Source organism: Uloborus diversus, chromosome 1 (assembly GCF_026930045.1).
Source record: "Uloborus diversus isolate 005 chromosome 1, Udiv.v.3.1, whole genome shotgun sequence".
Lineage (NCBI taxonomy): Eukaryota > Metazoa > Arthropoda > Arachnida > Araneae > Uloboridae > Uloborus > Uloborus diversus.
Window position 1 is genome coordinate 211796931 of NC_072731.1, and position 23578 is coordinate 211820508.

Below are 23578 nucleotides of genomic sequence, written 5' to 3' on the forward strand. Positions count from 1 at the left end.
AGCAAAGCAAAAATTTTTCAAGAATGCCACTAAGCTTTTCATTGCTTAAAATATGAAGTGAAAACATATTTTCAAACTTTTCTAAAAGAAACTAGAGAAATCTCATCTGAACAAATGCTTGAACAAATTTTTAACACGATTTACATTTCTGCATCACTTCAATGAATTTCAATATTAAAGTTGTTCATAAGAATAATATGATTTTGTGAGAATAAACTACAATGAAATTTTCATACATAATTCTTAGTTCTAAGCAGTTTACAAAGGGGGGAAAAATCAATTTTAGATCATTAAATGACGTTTTATATATTTTCCATTTGCAACTATTATGTGGGAAAATTTATTTCACAATATCAGAGATGGTGGTTGTGATAAAAATTACTGGAATATCTACCAGAATAAAATTTAAAAATTACTATTTTTTTTTTCTGGATCATGCACTTTAGGAAAAAAAATCTTTTCCCCATAATAAGTATGGGTGGGAAGGGGAACATTAGAACTCTGGTTTGAAGATGCTTAATTTGTAGGAAAGAATTCGGGAGATCAACAAAAAAATAAAACACTGGCTATGCACAAAAAAAAAATAATAATTAAAAACTCACTTTTATGCAGGAAGGCGTTTTAGCAAACTTCTCTACTAAAAACTAACATGTGACAGTTTGGAGTGGGAAATTAACATCCACTTGGCACATTCTGTGTTCTATTGATTTAATAATTGTCAATAGTATTAAATTCGAAAGGAATGAAAACTAATCAGGAATTATTTTTCCGGTCATAAGCATCTCAATCATTCATGAAATAATTTTAATTTGGCAAATTCAATCAAATTTTGACAAAACAACTAGTAGGCTTAAATTTAAATTTTGAAGGATTCTAGGATAAGGTTTCATTTTGACATTTATTTTCGAGTAATTTTCTTAATGACTAACACTACATATGAATATGGCAGGAATATATTGCTTGCTCTGCAGGAAAAGAAACATGAAGGCTGTGGGAAATGCATTTATGTAACAATAACATTTCAAATGCATCGGAAACCATATTATATCATAAGAAACAAATCAACAAATACGCTGCAACAAATTCAATTTTAACACTCTGTATGAATATATATATATATATATATATATATATATATATATATATATATATATATATATATATATATATATATATATATATATATATCTTTTCACATAAACAAACTGCTGAGAAAGTTCTTATACTTTTCTTCTTGACCTTAGTTGAGTGGTAACCATACGATCATGGATCTTTTGCTGTTCATGCTGCTCCTCATGTTTTCGCAACATGCTTTTTATCGAAAACTTTTTATGACATATTTTACACTCGTGAGATTTGTCACCAATATGCTGATGAAGATGTTGCCTCAATGTGGCTTTGTATGCAAAGTTCTTGCTGCAAATTTGACAGGTATATGGCCGTGGGTTATCATGCATTAGAAGATGTTCTTGCAAAGATTTGTTTTCTTTAAATGTTAATGAACACTGTGGACATTTCAAAGGCTGCCCAGGTTTAGAACTTGGTTTTAAGTTTTGTTTATGTTTACCATTTCTTAGAGGCTGCTGTATTTGTTGTTTAGGAGAAGGATTAACTGTTTGATTTTGGGCATTACCACTACCACTTACTAAGCGAAAACTGTTAGAAAGTTTTACAGACTTCGCTCCTCTAGCAGACTCGTCATCAGAATCATCACTGAGAATTTCCCACACTTCCGGCGAGCCTGATCTGCCAGAAATGGAATTTGTCCTTGTAAGAGGAGTTTTTCTTGAACCTGAGGTAAAAGCCTGAGCTCCCAGATCATTCTTGCATGATCCATCCAAAATGCATTTGTATTCCTCATCGTTAACATGCTGAACTAAATGATTGGCTAGTTCAGTGTCAGATGAAAATTCCTCGTCACATACACAGCATGATTCTGTGATATACACAGGAGAACCTTCTTCAGTTGAATCTTCCATTTCACGAAATGTGCAAAAGCACATAGCAGATGATAAAAACTATGTCATACAGTTGCATTTTTTAAAATGCCATCAAGAACTTCAAAAGACATTCCATCGTTTTTTAAGTTTGCAGCCTGAAACATAAAATACCAAAAACATGAAAAATAATAATATTGTTACAAATTCTGTAATATAGTAATTATTGTAGTAACGTAACCTGTAAATAGTTTCTCGTAATGAATATACAATCCCTATTTCGTTTTTTTGTTCATTGATAAAATTTGATAACGGTCTACTATTTTCATGAAGCGTTTGGCATGTTGTGGAATATTTGAGAGATTTCTTTCGATGTTTATAAAAGCGCCCAGCGTGATAAAAAGTTTAGTTTCGATTGAGAATTCGAACTGAGAGCGTATTTGCTCTGTTTATTGCGAGGCATTTCGCTGTGTTGTTTTCGTATTTGGAAGTAAATACATGTGTAACCGTTGAGTTTACGGTGTTGAGTGATATTTGTTTAATTGCTGATGATTAATTTAGCAGTTGTTAACGATTTCTTCTGTACATAGTGTAAATAAAGCTCCTGTGTTTTTATCAAGAACTGTGTTGTCCTTTCAAGAAAGTTGGAAGTCGCGCCGGATCCGTTACAATTGGCGCCCAACGTGGGGCTTCTTCTGGACTTTCTTGGAGTAAGTGTGACTTTGGACATTTTTTCATAAAGACTTTTTAAATTTGGGCTTTATTTTTATGGTGATTACTCGCGCAACGGATGACCAATTAAAACAACTTCTGGAAGCAATTAATGCTGTGAAAAGTGACTTGACTGAAAGTTTGGCGGCTAATCAAGAACAATTAAAAAATGATATGGCGGCTAATCAAGAACCATTAAAAAATGATATGGCGGCTAATCAGGAACAATTAAAAAATGATATGGCGGTAAATCGAGAACAATTAAAAAATAATATGGTGGCTAATCAAGAATGATGGAAAAGTGATTTAATGGTGCTGAAAAATGATTTAGCTTCTAACCAAGAGGAAATTAAAAACGACCTTACTTCGGTAAAGACTGTGATGGAAAATAAATTTGATGAGATAGAGCATCGAGTTGATGCTTTTGATGAAAAACTTGAAACAGTAGAAAACCGTATCGCAACATTTGAAAATCATGTGGATGAGAAAATTAAAAACATGGAAAGGAGATTGGCGACCACGGAAAGCAGCTCTGTACAGTTTGGCGCTCCCACATCGGTTGCTCGACCGTCCATTAAACTTGCCACATTTGATGGGAAAACTTCGTGGCAGGTTTACAAAACTCAATTCATGATAGTGGTGGAAGCGAATGGATGGGACTCTGCTACCAAGGCCTGCCATCTTGCAGCATCCCTGAGAGGTGATGCAGCGGACATTCTTCAGACCCTTCCGGACAGCCAGCGCTTGGATTTCGCTGCCCTCACATCTGCGTTGGAGCTTCGCTTCGGTGAGAAGTGCCAGAAAGATTTCAGCCGACTCTAGTTGAAGTCCCGTTTCCAGAAAACCGGGGAAACCCTGCAAGAGCTAGCGGCGGACGTCGAGAGACTGTCTCATCTTGCTTTTTGCGACTGTCCTGCGGATGTTCGAGACAACCTGGCACTCAACTACTACATCGACGGGGTTCGAGATCCGGAAATCCAGAAAGCTCTACGGATGGCGGATGTCAAAGACCTGAATTCTGCTGTTGTGTATGCGATGAAGTTGGAGGCCGCCCAGCAAGCAACCCGTGTGGATCGCCATCATATCCGAACTCTGGAAATTGATGAGTCTGATTCCAAGTTGTCCCATCTCGCTGAACTTGAGAGACAACTCGGTGACTGGGCAAGACATCTGAACAACATAACAGCCCAAAAGAAACAAGAGCAGAAGTGCTGGAAATGCGGTAGTGAAGGGCACCTGCAAAGGAGTTGTACTGCTCGCCAAGCTATGCGAAGGAAAGAAATCACCTCCACCAGAGCTCTGCAGATTTCATTTACTAGTAGTGGCAGTGATGGACTTTTCATTTACGCACATGTAAATGGGAATCCTTGCAAACTGATTGTCGACACTGGAGCCAATGTGACAATCGTTAGGACAGATGTGGCTCGTGAATTTGGATTGAAATTGTTGTGGACATCGCCACGCGTAAGTCTCCAGACTGTGACAGGTGACAAAATTGAGATAGAGGGTAAAGTGGACTTGGAAATAGTGTTTGGGAATGCCACCTACCATCATACGGCATTCGTTGCTGATATAATGGACCCCTTCATTATCGGATTGGACTTCACCCTTGACTTCAAGACTAATGAACTGCACTCGATGAGAGAAGACATACCCATCTTCAACGCTGAAAATGATGTAAAATCCGCTCATCAAATAATAGCCCAAACAGATTTATCGATTCCCTCAAGGTCAGAATCATTAATACCTGGCTCCATTGAAGAAAGCAATAGTTTTCGATTTGGACTCATCGAATACCCTAACCTAAGCAATAACTTAAAAGGAGTGCTGGTAGCATCTACGCTTGTGGACCTTTCTAAGGATGTAATTCCTGTGAGAGTCGCCAACGTGAGTGAAAGGCCAAGGAATATCCGGAAAGGTGAAGTGTTAGCAACTTGTACTCCAGTAAACTGCATCATTAGAAAAATCAATTCCCCCGAGACTGTGTCTTCTGAGTCCTTGACATCGAAGTTAATTGGGAGTGCGCCATTATCGAAAGATCAAAGAACTGCTGCCGAACAATTGGTGGATGATTTCAAGCATCTGTTTTCATCTACATCGGTGGATGTGGGTCGGACGAATTTAACGCAGCATAGGATCTACACTGGAGAACACCCACCTATTAAACAGCATCCAAGACGACTACCGTTCGCCAAGAAGGAAGAGGTTGAAACCCTCCTGAAAGAGATGAAGGAGAATGATGTAATCGAACCCTCATCCAGTCCTTGGGCCTCTCCCATCGTCTTGGTCTGAAAGAAAGATGGCTCCACCAGATTTTGTGTCGATTACCGACGGCTGAATGAAATCACCAAGAAAGACAGTTACCCTCTTCCATGAATAGACGACACCTCGGACAATCTTTCCGGACACAAGTGGTTTTCGACCCTGGACTTGAAGAACGGCTACTGGCAGGTTGAGATACACCCTGATGACCGAGAGAAGACAGAGTTTATAACTGGACAAGGCTTATGGCAGTTTAAAGTGATGCCCTTCGGCCTCTGCAATGCACCAGCTACGTTCGAGCGTCTTATGGAGACAGTGTTAAGAGGACTCTCTTACGAATCCTGTCTGGTCTATTTAGACGATATCATCATCGTGGGATGCAGCTTCGAAGAACATCTGGCTAATCTTAGGAAAGTGCTGCAAAAGCTTAAGGAAGCCAATCTGAAGTTAAGCCCGTCCAAATGTAATTTGTTCCGCCGGGAAGTGAACTACCTTGGTCACATCATCTCTTCTGAAGGTGTACAAACTGGTTCAGAAAAGGTATCTGCGGTCAAGAGTTGGAGTCGACCCGGAAACATCCATCAGCTGCGAAGTTTCCTGGGGCTCTGCACGTACTACAGGAAGTTTGTAAAGGGTTTTTCCAACATTGCACGACCTTTGCATAAGCTGACGGGGAGCAAGCAAAAGTTTGAATGGTCCAAAGAATGCGAAGATGCATTTCTACGACTGAAGGAGGCTTTAACATCAACGCTTATTCTCTCATATCCTCAGCCTGGAAAATCCTTCATCCTCGACACTGATGCGAGCCACGAGGGCATTGGAGCTGTTTTATCCCAACAAATTGACGGCAATGAACATGTCATCGCTTACTGGAGCTAATGCTTATCAAAGTCGGAGCGAAATTACTGCGTCACCAGAAAGGAGTTACTGGCCATAGTGAAAGCTGTAGAACACTTCCATCATTACTTCTACAGCCGAAAGTTTCTGCTTCGGACAGATCATGCCTCGTTAACTTGGCTTTTGAACTTCAAGAATCCAGAAGGCCAGATAGCCAGGTGGATACAGTGGCTCCAGGAATATGACATGGAGATCAAGCACCGAAAAGGGTTGTCTCACGGTAATGCTGACGCTTTATCAAGGAGACCCTGTCCTAAGAACTGCAATTATTGTTCCCGAATCGAGAAACAGTATGGGACGACTAGCCCTACTGACTATCAGGTGACAGTGACTCCAACATCATCAGAACCTGATCCATGGAGTGACGACCAAGTTCGAAAAGATCAACTTGAAGACCCCGACATAAAACCAATTTTGGAGTTCATGGAAAGTGACAGTTGGTGACCTAGCTGGCAGGACGTTTCCATCTTCAGTCCTGCAACAAAAAGATACTGGGCTTTATGGAACTCACTCTATTTACGGAACGGCGTACTGTACCGAAAATGGGAATCTGATGACGGCAAAACATCTAGGTAGCAGTTACTACTTCCCCGATCAAGGATTTCAGATGTTCTGAAATAAATACATAGCAGTGCGACTGGAGGACATTTTGGTGTCTTGAAAACCCTCAAAAAAGTTCGGGAGCGCTTCTTCTGGAGCAAGGCGAAGGATGACGTGGAGAAGTGGTGCCATTCTTGTGACGCCTGTGCTGCTCGTAAAGGACCGAAGAAAAGAAGCAGAGGGAAGCTACATCTGTACAACGTTGGAGCTCCTTTCGAACGAATTGGGATCGACATCCTGGGTCCTCTACCAAGAACTGCTGATGGGAACAAATACATTCTTGTTTCCATCGACTATTTCACCAAATGGCCCGAAGCGTATCCCATTCCAGATCAAGAAGCTACCACCGTAGCAGAGATTCTAGTCCAACATTGGATCTCGAGATATGGAACACCTTTGCAGATTCATTCCGATCAGGGGAGGAATTTCATCTCTGCTGTGTTTAAGAGCCTATGTCAAATTTTCGGAATTGAGAAAATTAGGACAACACCACTACACCCACAATCGGACGGCATGGTGGAGAGATTTTACCGCACAATCCTGAATAATCTCTCGCTTATGGTATCCAGAAATCAACAGGATTGGGACAAGAAGCTATCTTTGTTCCTGCTGGCCTACCACAGTGCTGTCCACGAGACTACCGGATTTGCCCCATCTCAGATGCTCTTTGTACGAGAGGTTCGACTACCTTGTCATCTCGTCTTCTGTCGTCCTCCGGATGCGCCTTCATCGCCTGAGGAGTACATCCAGGATCTCCAGGCCCGGTTGGAAGACGTTCATAACTTCGCACGAGAGCGAATCAACATCACGGCGGAGAAGATGAAGACCCGATACGACACAAGGTCTACTGGACATGAATTCAACGAAGGCGACAAGGTTTGGTTATGGAATCCCATCCGACCGAAAGGTCTTTCACCCAAATTGCAGTCGCATTGGGATGGACCCTACAAAGTTCTTAACCGACTGAATGACGTCGTAGTGAGGACCCAAAAATCACCTAATGCAAAACCTAGGGTTGTACATTATGATCGGTTAGCCCTATACTATGGTCATAGTTCATGAGTATTACGTAAACAACTATGGTTGATAACATAAAAGTTGTAGATAATTTTTGCTTTTAATGTTTAGTAATATTTCTTGTTATTATTGTGTTTCCTATGCATTATTGGTTATTATTTAATGTGTGTATTTGTGAACTTGTGATAGAAGTTTGGCACCCTTTCTGGGGATTGTACTGCCCGGGACGTGCAGTCCTTAGGAAGGGGGCAATGTTACAATTTCTGTAAATAGTAATTATTGTAGTAACGTAACCTGTAAATAGTTTCCCGTAATGAATATACAACCCCTATACATTCAGCTAAAGTATATGATCCCCCTATTTCTTTTTTTTTTGTTCATTGATAAAATTTGATAACGGTCTACTATTTTCATGAAGCGTTTGGAATGTTGTGGAATATTTGAGAGATTTCTTTCGATGTTTATAAAAGCGTTCTGCGTGATAAAAAGTTTAGTTTCGATTGAGAATTCGAACTGAGAGCGTATTTGCTCTGTTTATAGCGAGGCATTTCGCTGTGTTGCTTTCGTATTTGGAAGTAAATAAGTGTGTAACCGTTGAGTTTACGGTGTTGAGTGATATTTGTTTAATTGCTGATGATTAATTTAGCAGTTGTTAACGATTTCTTCTGTACATAGTGTAAATAAAGATCCTGTGTTTTTATCAAGAACTGTGTCGTCTTTTCAAGAAAGTTGGAAGTCGCACCGGATCCGTTACAATATTGTCATATTAACATTAAAAACAAAATTTAAAACAAACTGACAGCATTTAAAATTTATTAAGGTTTTCATTAGGGATTCAGAACACTATATTTTGCCGAATACCAAATATTTAGTTAAAACTTTTTAACAGTTATATTTAAGTTTTATGCCAATTTAAAACACAAAATGTTTATCAATTTGTGAAAGATAAAAGTATTCCTATTTAACATTGTTAATGTATCTAAGTATAATTATCAATTAAAATGAATAAAGAACGAAACAAATCATTCTAAATGCAAAAATAAATGAATATATTGCAATTGGATAATTTGGTTTATGTTTATCTGCAATTCTGCATAAATGGATAATCAATTTCTCTTCTCACATATGAATTGATAACTGACAATTATGGCAACATGTTATGAATAAAGAATCTAGTATTGACCTTAAATACAAATATAAACCCAAGCTGCAAAATATATACGGAATTACAATTTAAGATAAGATAAATAAAGTAAGAAATAACGTCAAAAGGCACAAATTGCAGATTACTACAGACATGTGTTTTGGCGTTACAAGGAATGCCTTTTTCAATGCAAAAAGTAGAGCATATGGATAAAAAGACATCCGGAAAAGCCAAGAGCTGGATAAACAAACAGCTTAAAAGTTAAAAATAGTGGATTAACCAAACACCAATGAGAAAATTATAAATTAGGGTTGCAAAATAGCTGGGCATTTATTTTAAAGGATCCAGGGATGATTATGAGGGTATATACCCAGGTAAATACCAAAGAGAAATTTACCTGGGTATTTACCCTAGAACCTCACATCGTAAACTCCTGAATTTGAAAAAAAAAAAAAAAAAAAAAAACCCTCACCTCTATTCCTGTCAAAAGCAATCCTTATGGTAATTATGTCATAAGCAGACCTAGTACCAGTAAAATGTACTGTACAACTGTTTGTGAACTTGGATAATTTTCTTAAAATTTGCATCTAAAAAAACATGAACCCTCAAGTCCTGTATTGCAAATTAATGTCACTCAATGCAGAAATTTGTTTAGGAAAACCAAAACTGTCAGCAGATTTAGAAAATTTTCTGCGAATGCCATTTGAGTATTAGTCTATATTACATAGGTCAGGTCATAAGTACATCAATTACTATACCTGTCACCAGGGTCGTAGCCTGGGGGCGCAGAAGGGGGCAATGCCCTACATTTTGTGACTGATGCAATATCTTTAAAATTACACATAAAACTGAAAAATTCCGAGGGGAAATTTCCAAAGCCTGCTTCATCAAAGATCCTCTGAAATTGAATTTTAGGCACTTACTTAAATTTCTAAAAATTTCTGGAGGAGAGTATCAAACACCATTTTCCTCATGTCATTAACGGTCTAATCTAATATTTAGGACTTGATATTATTTCCACAATCTAATATCTAGGACTTGAGAGGTGAGAGTGCCAAATCGCATCCTTTCCCATAACGGAAACAAATATGGCCTACATACTACAAACCTATATGATTTTAGGATTTAAATTTCGAAAAAAGCTCTGCAGAAAAGCCTCCAAACCTTGCTTCTTTCTAAGGTTACTAAAGGTGGTCTGAATTTGCCTTTTCAAAACTTTAATATCGGAAAAGTTCGGGGAAATGTTCCGAAGCCTGGGAACATTTCCGAAAAATCATTCTGAAATGTTACGAATCCTGTCCTTTCCCCTATAATGTCAGGAAAGAGGAGCAAAAATTGCATTTTTTGGGCTGTTTGGCCAGACATCAGGATCCGATTAGCAAGTTGAAGACCCTCCGTACGAAATTATGGCTACTTCTACTCCATCCAGTGCGGACTTTTAAATAGTCCTAGTAAGCCTAACTCAAGCACTTCAATGTTTCAAGTAGATCTTAAAAAACTTGACCTCTGAAGTACACATGAAAAGGTACCCAAGAAAGGTTCCCGTTCATATAGCAGGGTCAACGACTTATTTCCTTACATTTCTTAAATATATTTCATGCACTTCCTCAACGTCGAAAATGAAACAAGAGCACAAAGCTCTCTGAGCAATGTCAGCACCCAAAAACAACCAACAAACTGCGGGACAGTAGAAAAGAGAGAGAGAGCGAGTGAAAAACAGACCTTTTATGCTCACTGTTAAAACCTACTAATAGCATGACACAGCTTATTTTGCACTATCTGATTTAAATATACATCACAACTCTCAGAGATTCAACCATTCAAACTTTATAAACTATTTTTCACATCAGCATCAGCAACCTGTTACTCAACACTTATGCTGTGACCTCATACCACTTCCGCCGGCAAACACAGCAGGTTCTTTAGACACTAAGGGATAAACATTCACATGAGCTAGTTCAGGAGAGTGGAATGATTTACCACGTTAAATACAAAAACAAGTTCTATCATTAATTTTTTTTTTTTAGCTTTTTAGGAACTTCTTCAAGAACTAAAATGGAGGCATTTTTAACCCCCCCCCCCTCTCAACCGCTACTTCCCTCATTGTGACCCATATGAATTATTTGACATAATTTTTTGTTTTCTTGACAATTAAGCTGAGAATGGAAAATGTTGAAGCCAAAGTCCCTTTATGAAATAATGGACACAGGCCTGAACCCCACACCAGCCATGTATCCTCAACTAATAACTTCATCACCCTCAAAAAAAAAAAAAAAAAAAAAAAACCCTACTCTCTTCTACAATGTCATACTTGCTGACTTCTAAAAGTCAGAAGCATAAAAAGTTCTGTTCTCCTGCATTTTTCACCAAAATTATATTTTTCAGTAGGTACAAACCAGGGTTAGCAAGGTTTAGGAAACTACAGTAAAAACCACTGTAAAAACCCTGGTTTTTACCATCCTGTCCAAAACCTTTGTGTTCAAAACTGTCCGAAAGTGTCCAAAACTATATTTTTGGAAAAATTGTATTTTAAGAGAAAACATTAAAAACAGAATAAAATGTATCAAAGTAATGTTTTTTATATTGAACATTTATTCAATGAGAACATTCAACTTATTTGTAACTTGCATCAGTTTATTTTATTTTTACATAATAGTAACCAAATTTCCCCATGTTTATGCATGTGTGCAAATGAAAGCAGGGATAGCAAGGTTTTTACCATCTTGTTCAAAACTCTTGTGTCCGAAAGCGTCCTAAACTATTTTTTGAGAAACTATATTTTGTGAGAAAATATCAAAAACAAATTGTGTCAAAACTTTATTTTTTTACTGTTTAATATATTTATTTAATGTGAACACTAAAGTATAAATATAAAGGTAACTAATCTATGCAGCTGAGTTTAATTAGTTACGTAGAAATTAAATCCTTCATTAAAAATTTCAATTTGTATGCAATGGTTTTTTTTTTTTAAATTAACCAAATTTTTCAACATTTATGCATGTGTGCAAAAGAACGTGTTCAAAACACAGTGCAATAATTCACCTAAATGCAATAAATTACATTTTTATTTAGTTACGGAATGTATTATATTAAAAATATAAACTAAAAAAGAATAGCACAAGTTTTATAATATAAGTGTTTAATCATCAATTTCTTGTTCTTTAATCTATGATTTAAAAAATAATTTTCGTTTAAACATTGTGCGAAACTTATTTGAAAAAATCCTTTAAAAAATTTAATTTTTTAAGTAAAATGTTTTTTAAATGAACATTTTGTAGAAAAATATAGTATCAAATACTCATTAAACTTCATTAATATCTATATTTATGCATTACAAATATTGCAGTAAATACAAATTGATTAGATTACAACCCTTGAGCTTCAGCATAGTTTTGGACAGTTTCGGACAATTTTGGACGGTAAAAACCACCTGTCCTGTCCTAAAACAGTTTTGAACAGTTCAAAACCCAACCCTGGTACAAATATTGCAAAGCATAAAAAAAAGACTTACTTTTCTTTTAGGATACAGAAGAACCCCTATCAAGAGCTACAGCATGTAATAAGCCTTTCTTGCTCTTTCATATATTAAAAGCTTCAAATTTTCAAGGTATTCATTACCTAATAAAAGTTTTTATAAAAAAATCATATATTTTAAACAACATAAATAAATAACATTTTGCCAGAGAAATTGACAAATCACTGAACATAAACATTGACTCAAATGATGATACGAATGTTCAAAACATCATATAGCAAATTGCTTTAAATTCAAAAAAACATGTTGTGGTTTCAGGTGGCGTGGAACATGATTTATTTCAATGTTACACATGTTTTAGAAAAAAATAAAAACCCGGGGGGGGGGGGGGGGATCAAAGGTGTAGTTCATAATTGCTTGTATTTAACAAAGAAGTTAAACAAAACTAATTTTACCAAAAAGAGGGGGGGGGGGACATAGTAGGGCTTCCCTCATAAAATGTCTAGCAACAAAGTCCACGGATTGATGTGAGGCCTGCACCCAACTCGCAGTGGTGTAATCAAGGCGAAATATTGGGGGATTGCATAGTCCTACTTTCTTATTTTTACATAAGTGTCCACCCACTTTTTGATAATTTACCATCAGCACCCCCCCCCCCCTTCACTTTTGATTTCGTAAACTTACGTTGTAACCGTAAGCCTCCCATACCATTTTTTTCCCGGGTCTACACCATTGCATTATGTCAACTGGTTTGGAGACAAATCTCCGGAACGCAAGTAGTTTAAATTGATAACAGAATAGCTTTTGACATATTCGGCAGCAGGCCACAGTTAAACAGTTTCAAGTTACATATAAGGGGAGGAAAAGTAAAACAAAATTAATAAAGTATGGCAATAATACCAATTTGTTTTCTTTCACTTACTAAACTTAACTCTTAACAATGCCAACGTATAAGTTCATCATGCTGATGACTAAACCAAAGTATATGTAGCTCCGGATAGCGCTTTGTCACTAATCTTTTAGATTTCATTTCTGCGATAATAATTTCAGACATTCATCTTGAATAAAAACCTCACAAACAGTCAATATTATTATGATTTAATGATAAAATTACGTATACAAAACTTTTCAAAGCCGTAAACATTTGAAACAGTTACAGCTACAGTGAAATTTGTATGTTCTTTGAGGCTTAAACCGTATTTGCCTTTTCATAGGCTTAGGCTTAGCTCAAACCAAGATTGCATAAGGGACCCTCCGATAGGGACTGCAGCACTGTATTGTTAATCTGTTGTGTTTTCTCTCTTGTATCATCAGTCTTCATTTTCCTGTGTGTGTGTCCAGAGGCAATACGCTTCCTCTATGCATGTGAAGCTGTATAGCTTCTGTATAAATTAAAAAATATATAAAAGAAGGGAACCTATCCATTTAACTTTTCGTCTACAGGTATTTATACACAGGTATTTATATACAGGATTAAGTTTATTGGACTTAACATGCGTGAAGATGGTACATATTTAAAGATATTGTGAGTTTTTCATTTCACTTATTTTTTGACGTGGAGCCAAGCGGCTTAAAATCAGTGAAATACGATTTATGAAATGTTCATCATTCTTTTACAATATTTCTAAGTTCAAAACTTTCAAAATATCTCTTTTTCTATTAAATATAAGAGATTTTAAGTCGAAAAAATGCATGTATTAATTGACGGCAGAGAATCGGATTTTCATCCGCTACAACAGTATCCTCCGTGACTGTTAATATCCGCAAGTGAAGTCATGGAAATATAGTTCATTGAGTAAATTAGCAAATAATATTTTAATAACAATAATCGTGATAATAACTATAGCTTCACTCGTTCTAAAATTTATTTTGCCTTTTGCCTCCATGTTCCATCATAATATAGTCCTCGTATCCACACTTCGTATCCAGAACTCAAAACAATTTTTCTTACCCATGCGAAGCAATATCTTTTTTTACCCTCTGACCTAATAGCTTATTTCCTGTTGTATTTCCTTAACGGAAAAATGGGAAAAAATACCCATTTTCAAAATGTCATGAGCAGAAATAGCGGTTTTGACTAAATACATAAACTACTCTATGAGCTTGACTTATTTATCCATCCGTCGATCCATCTATCTCTGCCACTCTCTCACATCCAACCAAGTGCCCGACTTTGGCGTTTTCTTCTTAAGGGGGGGGGGGATTTGGTTACCGGGGTCCCATCCTTCCATAAAACTAATAAAGTTTATACTATTCTGATTGTGAGCGGGGCATTCCCGAGAGCTGGACCCCTAGTTTCCGACTAGGATGACATGGTGTTTCGTAGGCCTGGTTAACCCTAGTATGAAGCTATCATGTTTATTCATATTGATATTATTCAAACTGAGGCTTGCCATGGGTTTCTAAATATACTGAGTCTTTTTTTTTCGTTCAAGAACGTTTGAAACTTTAGTTTTAACGGTGCTTAGTTAGATACTCTCAATTATGCAGACTTTGAAATATTCCTAAATAATATTCTTAGATTGTATTTTCTCACGGAGAAGTTTTGGCTTTTTATTATTATTATTATTATTATTGTTATTATTATTATTATTATTATTATTATTATTATTATTATTATTACTATATTGTTATTTTTTTTCGCTTTACGCTGAGAAGGTTTTCCTTCTTGGCGTCCACTTTTTCTTCTCTTTCTTTCCTTCTTTTTTTTGCATACTAGCATACTAAAGTGAAATTGGTGGTTCCTTCTCTGAAAAATGTCTCGCACAAACACACCAACAGCCCTGCCCTTCGGTTAGAAGATGGTTTCAAAAACTCTATAGCTTGTGAAAACATTTCCAGTGAACTTAGCTGAATCTGTGGCGCAATCCGCAATGGGCAATGACAGAATAACACGGACAAGGGATCCTAACTACAACGCCATCCAGCTCCCTTCTTTACATCCTTGTTATTCATTGGGCATTAATTTAAAACACTTTCGAACGCAAAGTAGGATCAATTGGCGTAAATATACACAGATTTTCGATGTTTTAACTTGAGATCCGTCCTTTCCTTTTGAAAAAATTCATTCAGAGGCATAATTTTGCTCATTGTGTCCAACAGCTCATTCTCTGTGAGTAATTGGGTACGGTACAGGCCGTCATTTTGGATTTTAGCGGGATCAGAAGGAGCAGGGTAATTATCCCGCTTTTCGAAACGTATGTAGGGGAGACTGTTGTACCTTGATCATGGTGTACCTTGCGCCATGCACTCTAATCAGCTAGCGCTTTCACCTAGTGAGGAATCACGGTACTATGTCAGCCATGACAGTCTCTCCATCTTCCAGAGTGAGTTGTAGGTTGAAACTCCAACTTTTATGTGGACAGTGATTGTTTTGTGATTTGTGCAAACAAAAGTAAATAATTCCAGTGTTACTTAAATGAAATTGGACTTTTAAAGACTAGTGTTACCCAACTGATTGACCATTATATCTATTGCATATCCAGTGGTGGCGCTAGGAAATCCCCGACAGGGTGGCAAACTTGCCCGACAGGGGGGCATAGCCAAATTTTACTTTGCATGATCCCCCCCCCCCCCAGAGCCTGATCATCCTGACATTGGACATGGGGCACATTTCTATTTCAGGAAATTCATTTTGTGCCTCCCCCCCCCGCATTCCAGCTTTTTTTTATATGTTGAAGCTATAAAATATTTCGATACTTGCGTTTTTACACAACCGTACTAAATTTGGTGGTACCACATATCACAATGTAATATATACATTTAAAAAGTAGAAGAGATATAGTAGTATACGATAAATATATAAATGTGGTTAAACTTTGCAATAAACCGTAAATACCAGAATGATTTATCATATAACTTTTAATAGTAAATACAGACAAAATTTGGAGTGGTTTTCTGATTTGCAAAGAGATCACACTTTTAATGCGAATTTTTAACAACAAATAGATTTTTTCCTTGTTTTGGCATTTGCAAAACTATCAATGATATCATTGTACTCTAGATTCTGAGTGAAATCATTATTTATTTTTAATTAACATGATAAATTAAGGGGATTTTGCCCCCCCCCCTGAAATCTAAGAGGAAGGGCCTGTGCCCCACATGCCCCTGCGGTAATCAGGCTCTGCCCCCCTCCAATTAAAGTGATAAAGAAACTAATCATTCTTTGCGTCTAAAAGTACGAATTCCCCATAAAAATTAAAAGCAAAAAATAAAAAAAATTAAAATAGATAAAATGAAATATGTATGGAAAAAAAAATCAAATTTAAAATGAAAAACATGAAACTAGGCTTTTGTGAGCAGGGTCATCGCGAGATCAATAAACTAGAACTGTCTGAGAATCAGATATTGACGAATAGTCTGACTATGATAATTTTAAGAAATTGAAGTCCAGTAAACGAACTTTTAGTCGATCTGTAATGGTATTTTATAGGGAGTGAGAGCCGAGGTGCATCCTGAAAAAGTTTTAAAATTAAAGTATCGGAAACGCAATTGTAGGTCATGTTTGCTAACGTTAGGGTGATGGGGTTAGTGACCGATTAAGATACTGAGGGTTCCCCCCCCCCCCTCCTTCCGTAATCAAACCTTATAAACACACAAATTTACGGAGGGAAACTCCAGGGCTCAAGGTTATAGCAGTGCTCATCCACTAGCTCAAAATATTTATTGGGGAGCAGAGAAACCCACATCTTAAGTAAACAAAAGAAGAGCAACTAATATTAAGTTAAAAAATTCAAAAGAAACTTGAGTCCGATGCCTAGCTTTATATTAAGATGAACCTCGCGAGTCAGAACACGTATAAAATTAAATTTATTTATATTTTCTTTCATTATATTATTTTTTCGGGATAACTTGGGAAAGCATGGAAAAGGGAAAACGATTACAACTACCAAGTTTTGCTAGCGCAAAAGCAGAATCAAGAGAAAAAATTGAAAATATTTTGAAGAGCCTAGTTTGCTAAAACCCATTACAAGTATTTTATTTGATAACAAATAGAAACTGGAAACGGGTAAAAATTTTGCGCTAAAAAAATTAGAAAAGGTGCAAATTTTTACGATTTTTTAATTAATTTGTATGGTAATAAAAGGTCTACATCGATTAGGCCTAGCTGGTGGTGGATGGAGCCGGCGGGCAACCGGGCTAATCAGATAAATAATCATGATAGTTTCATAGGGGCCGCAAACATATTTCATTCCTAGATTTTTACAAATATCATCGTACAAATCACAGCTATTTGGAGGAAAATGTGTGGGCCGCCGAAGCATGTTTGAAATAGAAAATAAAAGTTAAAATGTAGTGAGATTTAAATTATTGAAATGAATAGTCACACCAGCAGTTCTAAGCAAGACTGCGGAGTCGGAAGAAAAATGACCGACTCCGACCTCCGACTTCGGGAAATTTAGAGCCTTCGACTCTGATTCCACAAGAACTGGCAGGGTTGCTGATTTTAAGTGAAAATGATCGACTCCGACTGTTGAATTTTTAAACCTTCGACTCCTGACTCCGACTTCTTTACCTCAAAATCAGTCCGACTTCAACTCCTCACCGTTGGTTCTAAGTTTTTGAATGTACTAAACGAAAGTAATGTGTATGTGTGTGTGTTTTGTGTAATCCAAAAAAAAACAAAAAAAAAAACGAAACTTTATAATATGATCGGCACTATGCTAAACTCGGTAACAAACGAAGGTGAAAAATCGCGAATCTCGTTTTTCAAATTCAATGGTTTGCCGTAGTACTCAAAAAGGGCTATTACTACTGTACACTCCCCATTATCCGCGGAATTAGTGGCCCAAGTACTGCGGATAACGAAAGTCGCGAATAATGCGAAAAAGGTTTAAAACCAGAGGTAAAGAAGACAGAAATTATCTTTTGCTTGAGAGTGATTGTATTGTAAATAAAACGTGAAACGTTTAAAAGAGATGCGGCATTAAAAAATACTTGTATTTCAAGTTCTACAGAACTAAAATAAACAAAAATTTAAATCATGAGTAGGAACTTTCCGTCAACCTAAAACATTCAACAGCCCAGAAGTGAAAACAGTGACCACAACAAAAAAGACCCCATCAGGGAATTCCCAGAAGACCTGTAGGCGTTTTCCTAACCTTTCTCAATCGGAACAGATGATAAAGATAATGTCTTACGCTCTTTTAAACTAGGGGTCTTCAGTAAACACATGTGTTTTACCGAAATCAGCTGAACGCTTTCCCTTGAGGCACGTGTCAAAGAGAAGTCGATGACAATGCATACCGACTTTCGCGTTTTTTTGAGAAGGAGCACTTGTCCTGGGAAAGGGAAAAAAAATCTGGGACGAATTGATTTCAGATCCGCGTTTTTGAAGAACAGAATTCTTCAACTATTTTTTTTTCTTTTTCCGAGACTTTCGCGGATAATCGAGAGTTTACTGTACTTCAAACAATAAGATTTACACTTAATGTTATTTATAAAAATCAAAAAATTGAAAATAACTAAAGCGTCTGGTGGACAAAAATATTGTTTCGGCTCTCCTGAAAAGAGCCAATTTTCATTTTCGGTAGTTCAGCATAGTGCCGACGATATTACGTCATAAACAAACTTATTAAGTATCAAAGTGATTAACATTAATTGCACCAGTTTCTTTTGTGTAAGGTTTTTCTTTTTTTTTAAATTAACTATATACCTAACTTTTTTATTTTTCAAATTTTTTGAAGCATTCAGAATTCGAAAATGCATAACCATTAGTTTCAAACTTTTTATTGAACATGCCAGTTGAAATAGGTCATAATTTCAAATTTCAAGTTTTAATTCTCTTTCCAGACTAAAGGGGAAAAATGTAAATTCAAAGTCTTACCCCAAAATTTATCTACATAGACCATTTTTGCAGATCTACTGAGTCGGAGGGAAAATGGCCGACTCCAACTCAGGGCCAGATTTAGACTTAACGGGGCCCTAAGCCATTTTAGGTATGGGGCCCCTTTTGCAGTTTTAACAACGTTTCTCTCGGTGGTGTAAGAGATGCATTTTTTTATAATTTTTTTTTCTCCTTTACTATGTCTGTCTCTTTCATCTGATACATACAGCGATACAGCAATACTTTAATTTTGGATGATCGTGTTTTAATGTGTTTTCCCTGATGTCCTGTGTTGGATTGACCTTAAGAGGGGAAATGTTATCAAGAAAGTGATACATGACCCCCCTTTAAGTGAAGTACAAAATATTCCCAATTGGTAAGAGGCCCGGGGATTTCTTCCCTGGAGGAAATTTTGAAAAATTGATATAAAATTCTGCATTTTGAAGCCTTATAAGATGTAGTTGGAACTACAAAAATATCAGGACAGAATTAGGCAAACAAAACTTTTTTTAAGTTATAAAGTCTTTCAAAAATTAAGATAATACACAGTAAAAATTGTTTTTGATTCGAAAAACCAATGACAGCAGTCGACAGAGAGAAACAGCGCGGGAAACGAAAAGACAACGCATTGCTTCGTGCTCACATTGGCTTTCGATACAATTAGTTTTTAATCACCCCTCTAACTCACCGACAAACAATTCAACTCCGACTCCTTTACCTTAAAACCAGTTCGACTCCAACTCTCACTCCGACCCCGCAATCACTGGCAGTGTTACAGGCATTGAGGGAAAATGACTCCGACTCTTGGAATTTTTAACCTACAAATGCCGACTCAGACTCCTTGTCTCCAAAATCTGTCTGACTCCGACTGCGCAGCACTGCTTTTTTACACTATTTTAGTACTTGAAAAAAAGCATATTAAAAAAAAAAGAATATAGCTTGCAAAAAAAAAAAAAAACTTAAACAAGATTGAGTCTGGTATCAGTCTGCAAGTTGGTTTGATCGATCTCGAAGGAGCAATGTTGACTTTTGAATTGGACTTGGTCCGATCAAATGATTACAGCGGTCTGGGCTAAGCGCAGCTTTTACTTTAAGTTAGAAACATGAGTTTCGACTAAATGATAACATCTGAAAAAAAAAAATTTGGAGGCAAAATGTATGTTTTCAATTGCTTTTAACACATGATTTATTTATTTATTTAATTTTGCCTTTTCCAAAAGGTTCGCCCCTCCCCCAAACATTTTTCTCAAAAAGAACCCAAACCCGATGCATTACCAACCCGACGTTTAATAATCCAATGATTGTTTAGTTGTGCCAAGCCCGAATGTTTAGTAAATCATTCTCTATTCCCAACAAAACTATTATGCAGCCTACAAACAAGATCAATATAAGTTTTTGAGAAAAATGTATTTAAAATGTTAAACATCTATTTGCTTTTATTATATTAGGCCAAAGAATTTTTTTCCTGCATTTAGCATTTGCCGACAAGACATCATTGCACTAAAAAATTAAAACATTAAATCTACTTTAGTACACTTCTTGTATGAGGTAAAAGGATCGTTTACTCATCGATATGTTTTGTTGCAGAATAATCAACAATAATCAGAAAAGTTGTAAATAACTATAGTAATAACTTACTTGTAACTTCTGAGTGAAAATAAAGTACTTTAAAACGCATCAATGAGTGCGGTCTGCGTCTGCACACTTGACATGCTGATGAAGAGCTGTTTAGCGAATGTAATAGGAAAGCAAAAATCTCCGAAGCATGTGTTTTCTCCCCCGATGACACCCCCCCCCTCCCATCCCCTCTCGTCTCGTCCTGGCTATTGTCATTCGGTACGTATTTCTCTCGTAACCCGATGACGACGCCTTAGGTCTGACCGGTAATCACCACTACATTCTGCAGGGACGGGGATAGTACTCTTTTAGTCTAAGTGGACACCCTGAGGTCAAAACCAGCTCATCGACACCCTGCATCGACAAACAGAAATTTCAAGGATCAAAACACCATTTCCCCCGAAGCAATAGCTATATTTTGTCACCATCTGGACGACGTTATACGGACTCGGGCAAACCTTGCCTCAAAGGAGATTGATTTTTTGTTTCCTTTTATATATATATATATATATATATATATATATATAAAGATACTTCTACTTTTTTCTACTAATTTTTTTTTTTCGAGTTCATATATGAGAAAATTTTTATCATTTACGATAAACGCCAAAGCAAACAGATTCCCCGACGAAATACTAAATTTTCCCCGACGGGGGGGGGGGGGGGCAAGACGCTTCCGACGAGGGGGCAATTGCCCCCCCCCTGCCCCTCCCTTGGAGCCACGTCTGTGCATATCTCTCGGTAAGTGTATTCAACATTTAGTCTTTACTTTTTACGTAGCTGTTAGGTTAGGGTAGCCACTTTTGTATAAACATGCACCCTCGTGTACCTTGAAACCAAGCTCCATCTTGTACCTTGAACCTCTGGATCAAGGTACAATAGGTTATAGTGATTTTTTTTTCTTTTGAGTAGGATTTCATCATGCCTCGAAGTAAAACTGGAATCAAGAGGGATCCAGTAGATGTTGAGGCATAGCAAAATGCTATTGAAGCAGTAAGAAGTAATGATACTGACAAAAATAAGAAAAGACTTTTAGAGAGGCTGAAAAAGTATTCAAGGTGAGCAGGTCAACCATTACTTTGCATTTAAGAAATTTGAATAAAAGTTGGTCCAATAAACTTGAATACAACGTAAGTTATGCAGTTAAGCAAGTACAAGAGGTCTGTCTCAAGGTACACGAGCATCATGTACCATGGACCAAATTACATAAAATTTGTGAAAAATATACAAAAATAGAAAAATACTTTTTTAAAATCCGAAATAGTTTTTTACTTATGCAAAAAGGCTTGAAGTTACATTTTAATAACTAAAAACCATAAAAATCACACATTCTTTTTTTGAAAACCAAAAAGTTTTAGAAGTGGTCCAAGGTACAAGAGTCTCTCTTACTATTATCACATAGCGTGGGCTTCATTGTTTTTTGATATAATTTGCATTGAGTTTATAATCAATGCCTCCCCCTCCCCCCTCGGAGAAACTAGAAATGATGGATGTGATTAAGCAGTGGATTTTATGACTCAATGTAAGTGAATGAAAGCAGATTTCTATGTACCCCCAAAGATTAGGGAGCAATCCAAAGCAGAAATTTGTTTTCCCCATAAGACCGACCAGCGAGATTTATCAAATTTCAGCAAAATTTTACGCAAATATCTAGCGATTTTTTTAATCAATTTCTGCATTTTTTTCAAAAACTTTTGATTGAATTATTTAGAATTTAATAATGACAACGACTGGCTTATTTAGCCTCAGACAATAATGACTTACTTTTTGAACATTATTGAGGAAGTAAGTTAAATAATATTTTCCTACTAAGAAAAAATCCCAAAGTAAATTAAATTTTAATCAGGAATTTAAAATTTACGTCTTGATTTGAAGCCAATTAAGCGTCTTTCGTTTTAAACAAGCACCATGAGGGTATAGAAGTAACACTTCAGTGTGGACACACAATATATGGAAGCACCCTCTATCAATATTTCGATCATTTCGATCCAAATCAGATAACTCCTGATCCACTCTCCTAAGTTATTGATTTGTGATGGTAACTTCGATTACTTTGTGACTGTGACAGGTGTGTCCCCGGTCAAGGAGATACCTTCTACGTAATAGCAAGGGTGGATTCATGTGAGGGTCAAAGGATCAGCTGACCACTTTGTGACAAGAATTTTATTATAATTTAACTTTTTAGATTTTTTAGATCCGAAAAAATCGTATAGGAAATCAATTTGAACATTTATTTTTTATTTTTTATTTTTTTTTTTGCTTGATTCTGTTAGGTATTTCTCCTCGGCGTTTCTATAACATAAAGGGTTGACTGGAAGCGTTTATTAGGCTATTGCAATTTTGATTTTTTTTTTTTTTGTTCATTTTTAAAAGAGCAATCATTTCTAATGAGCTTAAACTTTTTTTAGACCACTCTTTCATCTCGAACCACATGTCGTTTGTGTGTGTGTGTATTATGTGTCCTTTTTCCGATCATTTTATAGCTGTAATCTCACATATTCAAAGCTTACGGTAACGTGACCAGCCTGTTTGCCTAAAGAAATATGACTTTTGATGAAAATTTGAGAAAATATGATCAAGGTGCAGGTTGCGCCATTGAAAAATTTAGGGCAGGGGGTATAATTTGAAAAGATGGTGATCTCATTTGAGGGAAAGGGTGCACTGTAGCATATTCGGGCGGAGGAGGGATGCTATCCCCTGCTTAACTGATGCTTTTTTACGTAGGAGTTACATCGTTGACCATTGAAACTTGACCACCATTACAAAAATTTCTGGATACGCACCTGCGTAACAGTACCAAATCAACGAACCCAGTTCCTATCCGCTCGGACAACCATGATCCCATTCCCTATAAATACTTCCGCATGAGACGTTTGTACCTAACATTGATGTATCAAATGACATTATGTTACGTTATGTGCATCTGTAACAGCAATGCACTTAATAAAGATAACATAGCAAATGGCATTTCATTTAGGCACCTTTTTCTTAGAACTTACCATAAAGATTTTTCTTTTCTTTTCTTTTTTTTGAAAACAATTTTAATAATCACAAATTTTTTATCTCACATTCTCTTTCTTTCATCTTTTACC

General features: G+C 36.5%; 1 protein-coding gene across 1 annotated transcript; it reads right to left on the minus strand.

Moving 5' to 3' along the window:
* Nucleotides 1-1220: 1220 nt before the first annotated feature.
* LOC129218498 (zinc finger protein 384-like) lies at nucleotides 1221-1979 on the minus strand. The gene has a single exon (XM_054852787.1). It carries the CDS (start codon nucleotides 1977-1979, stop codon nucleotides 1221-1223), a length of 759 nt encoding a protein of 252 aa, XP_054708762.1.
* Nucleotides 1980-23578: the final 21599 nt, after the last annotated feature.

Coding starts and splice junctions, on each gene's coding strand:
- LOC129218498 (XM_054852787.1), bottom strand. CDS start 1,979: ATGGAAGATTCAACTGAAGAAGGTTCTCCTGTGTATATCACAGAATCA.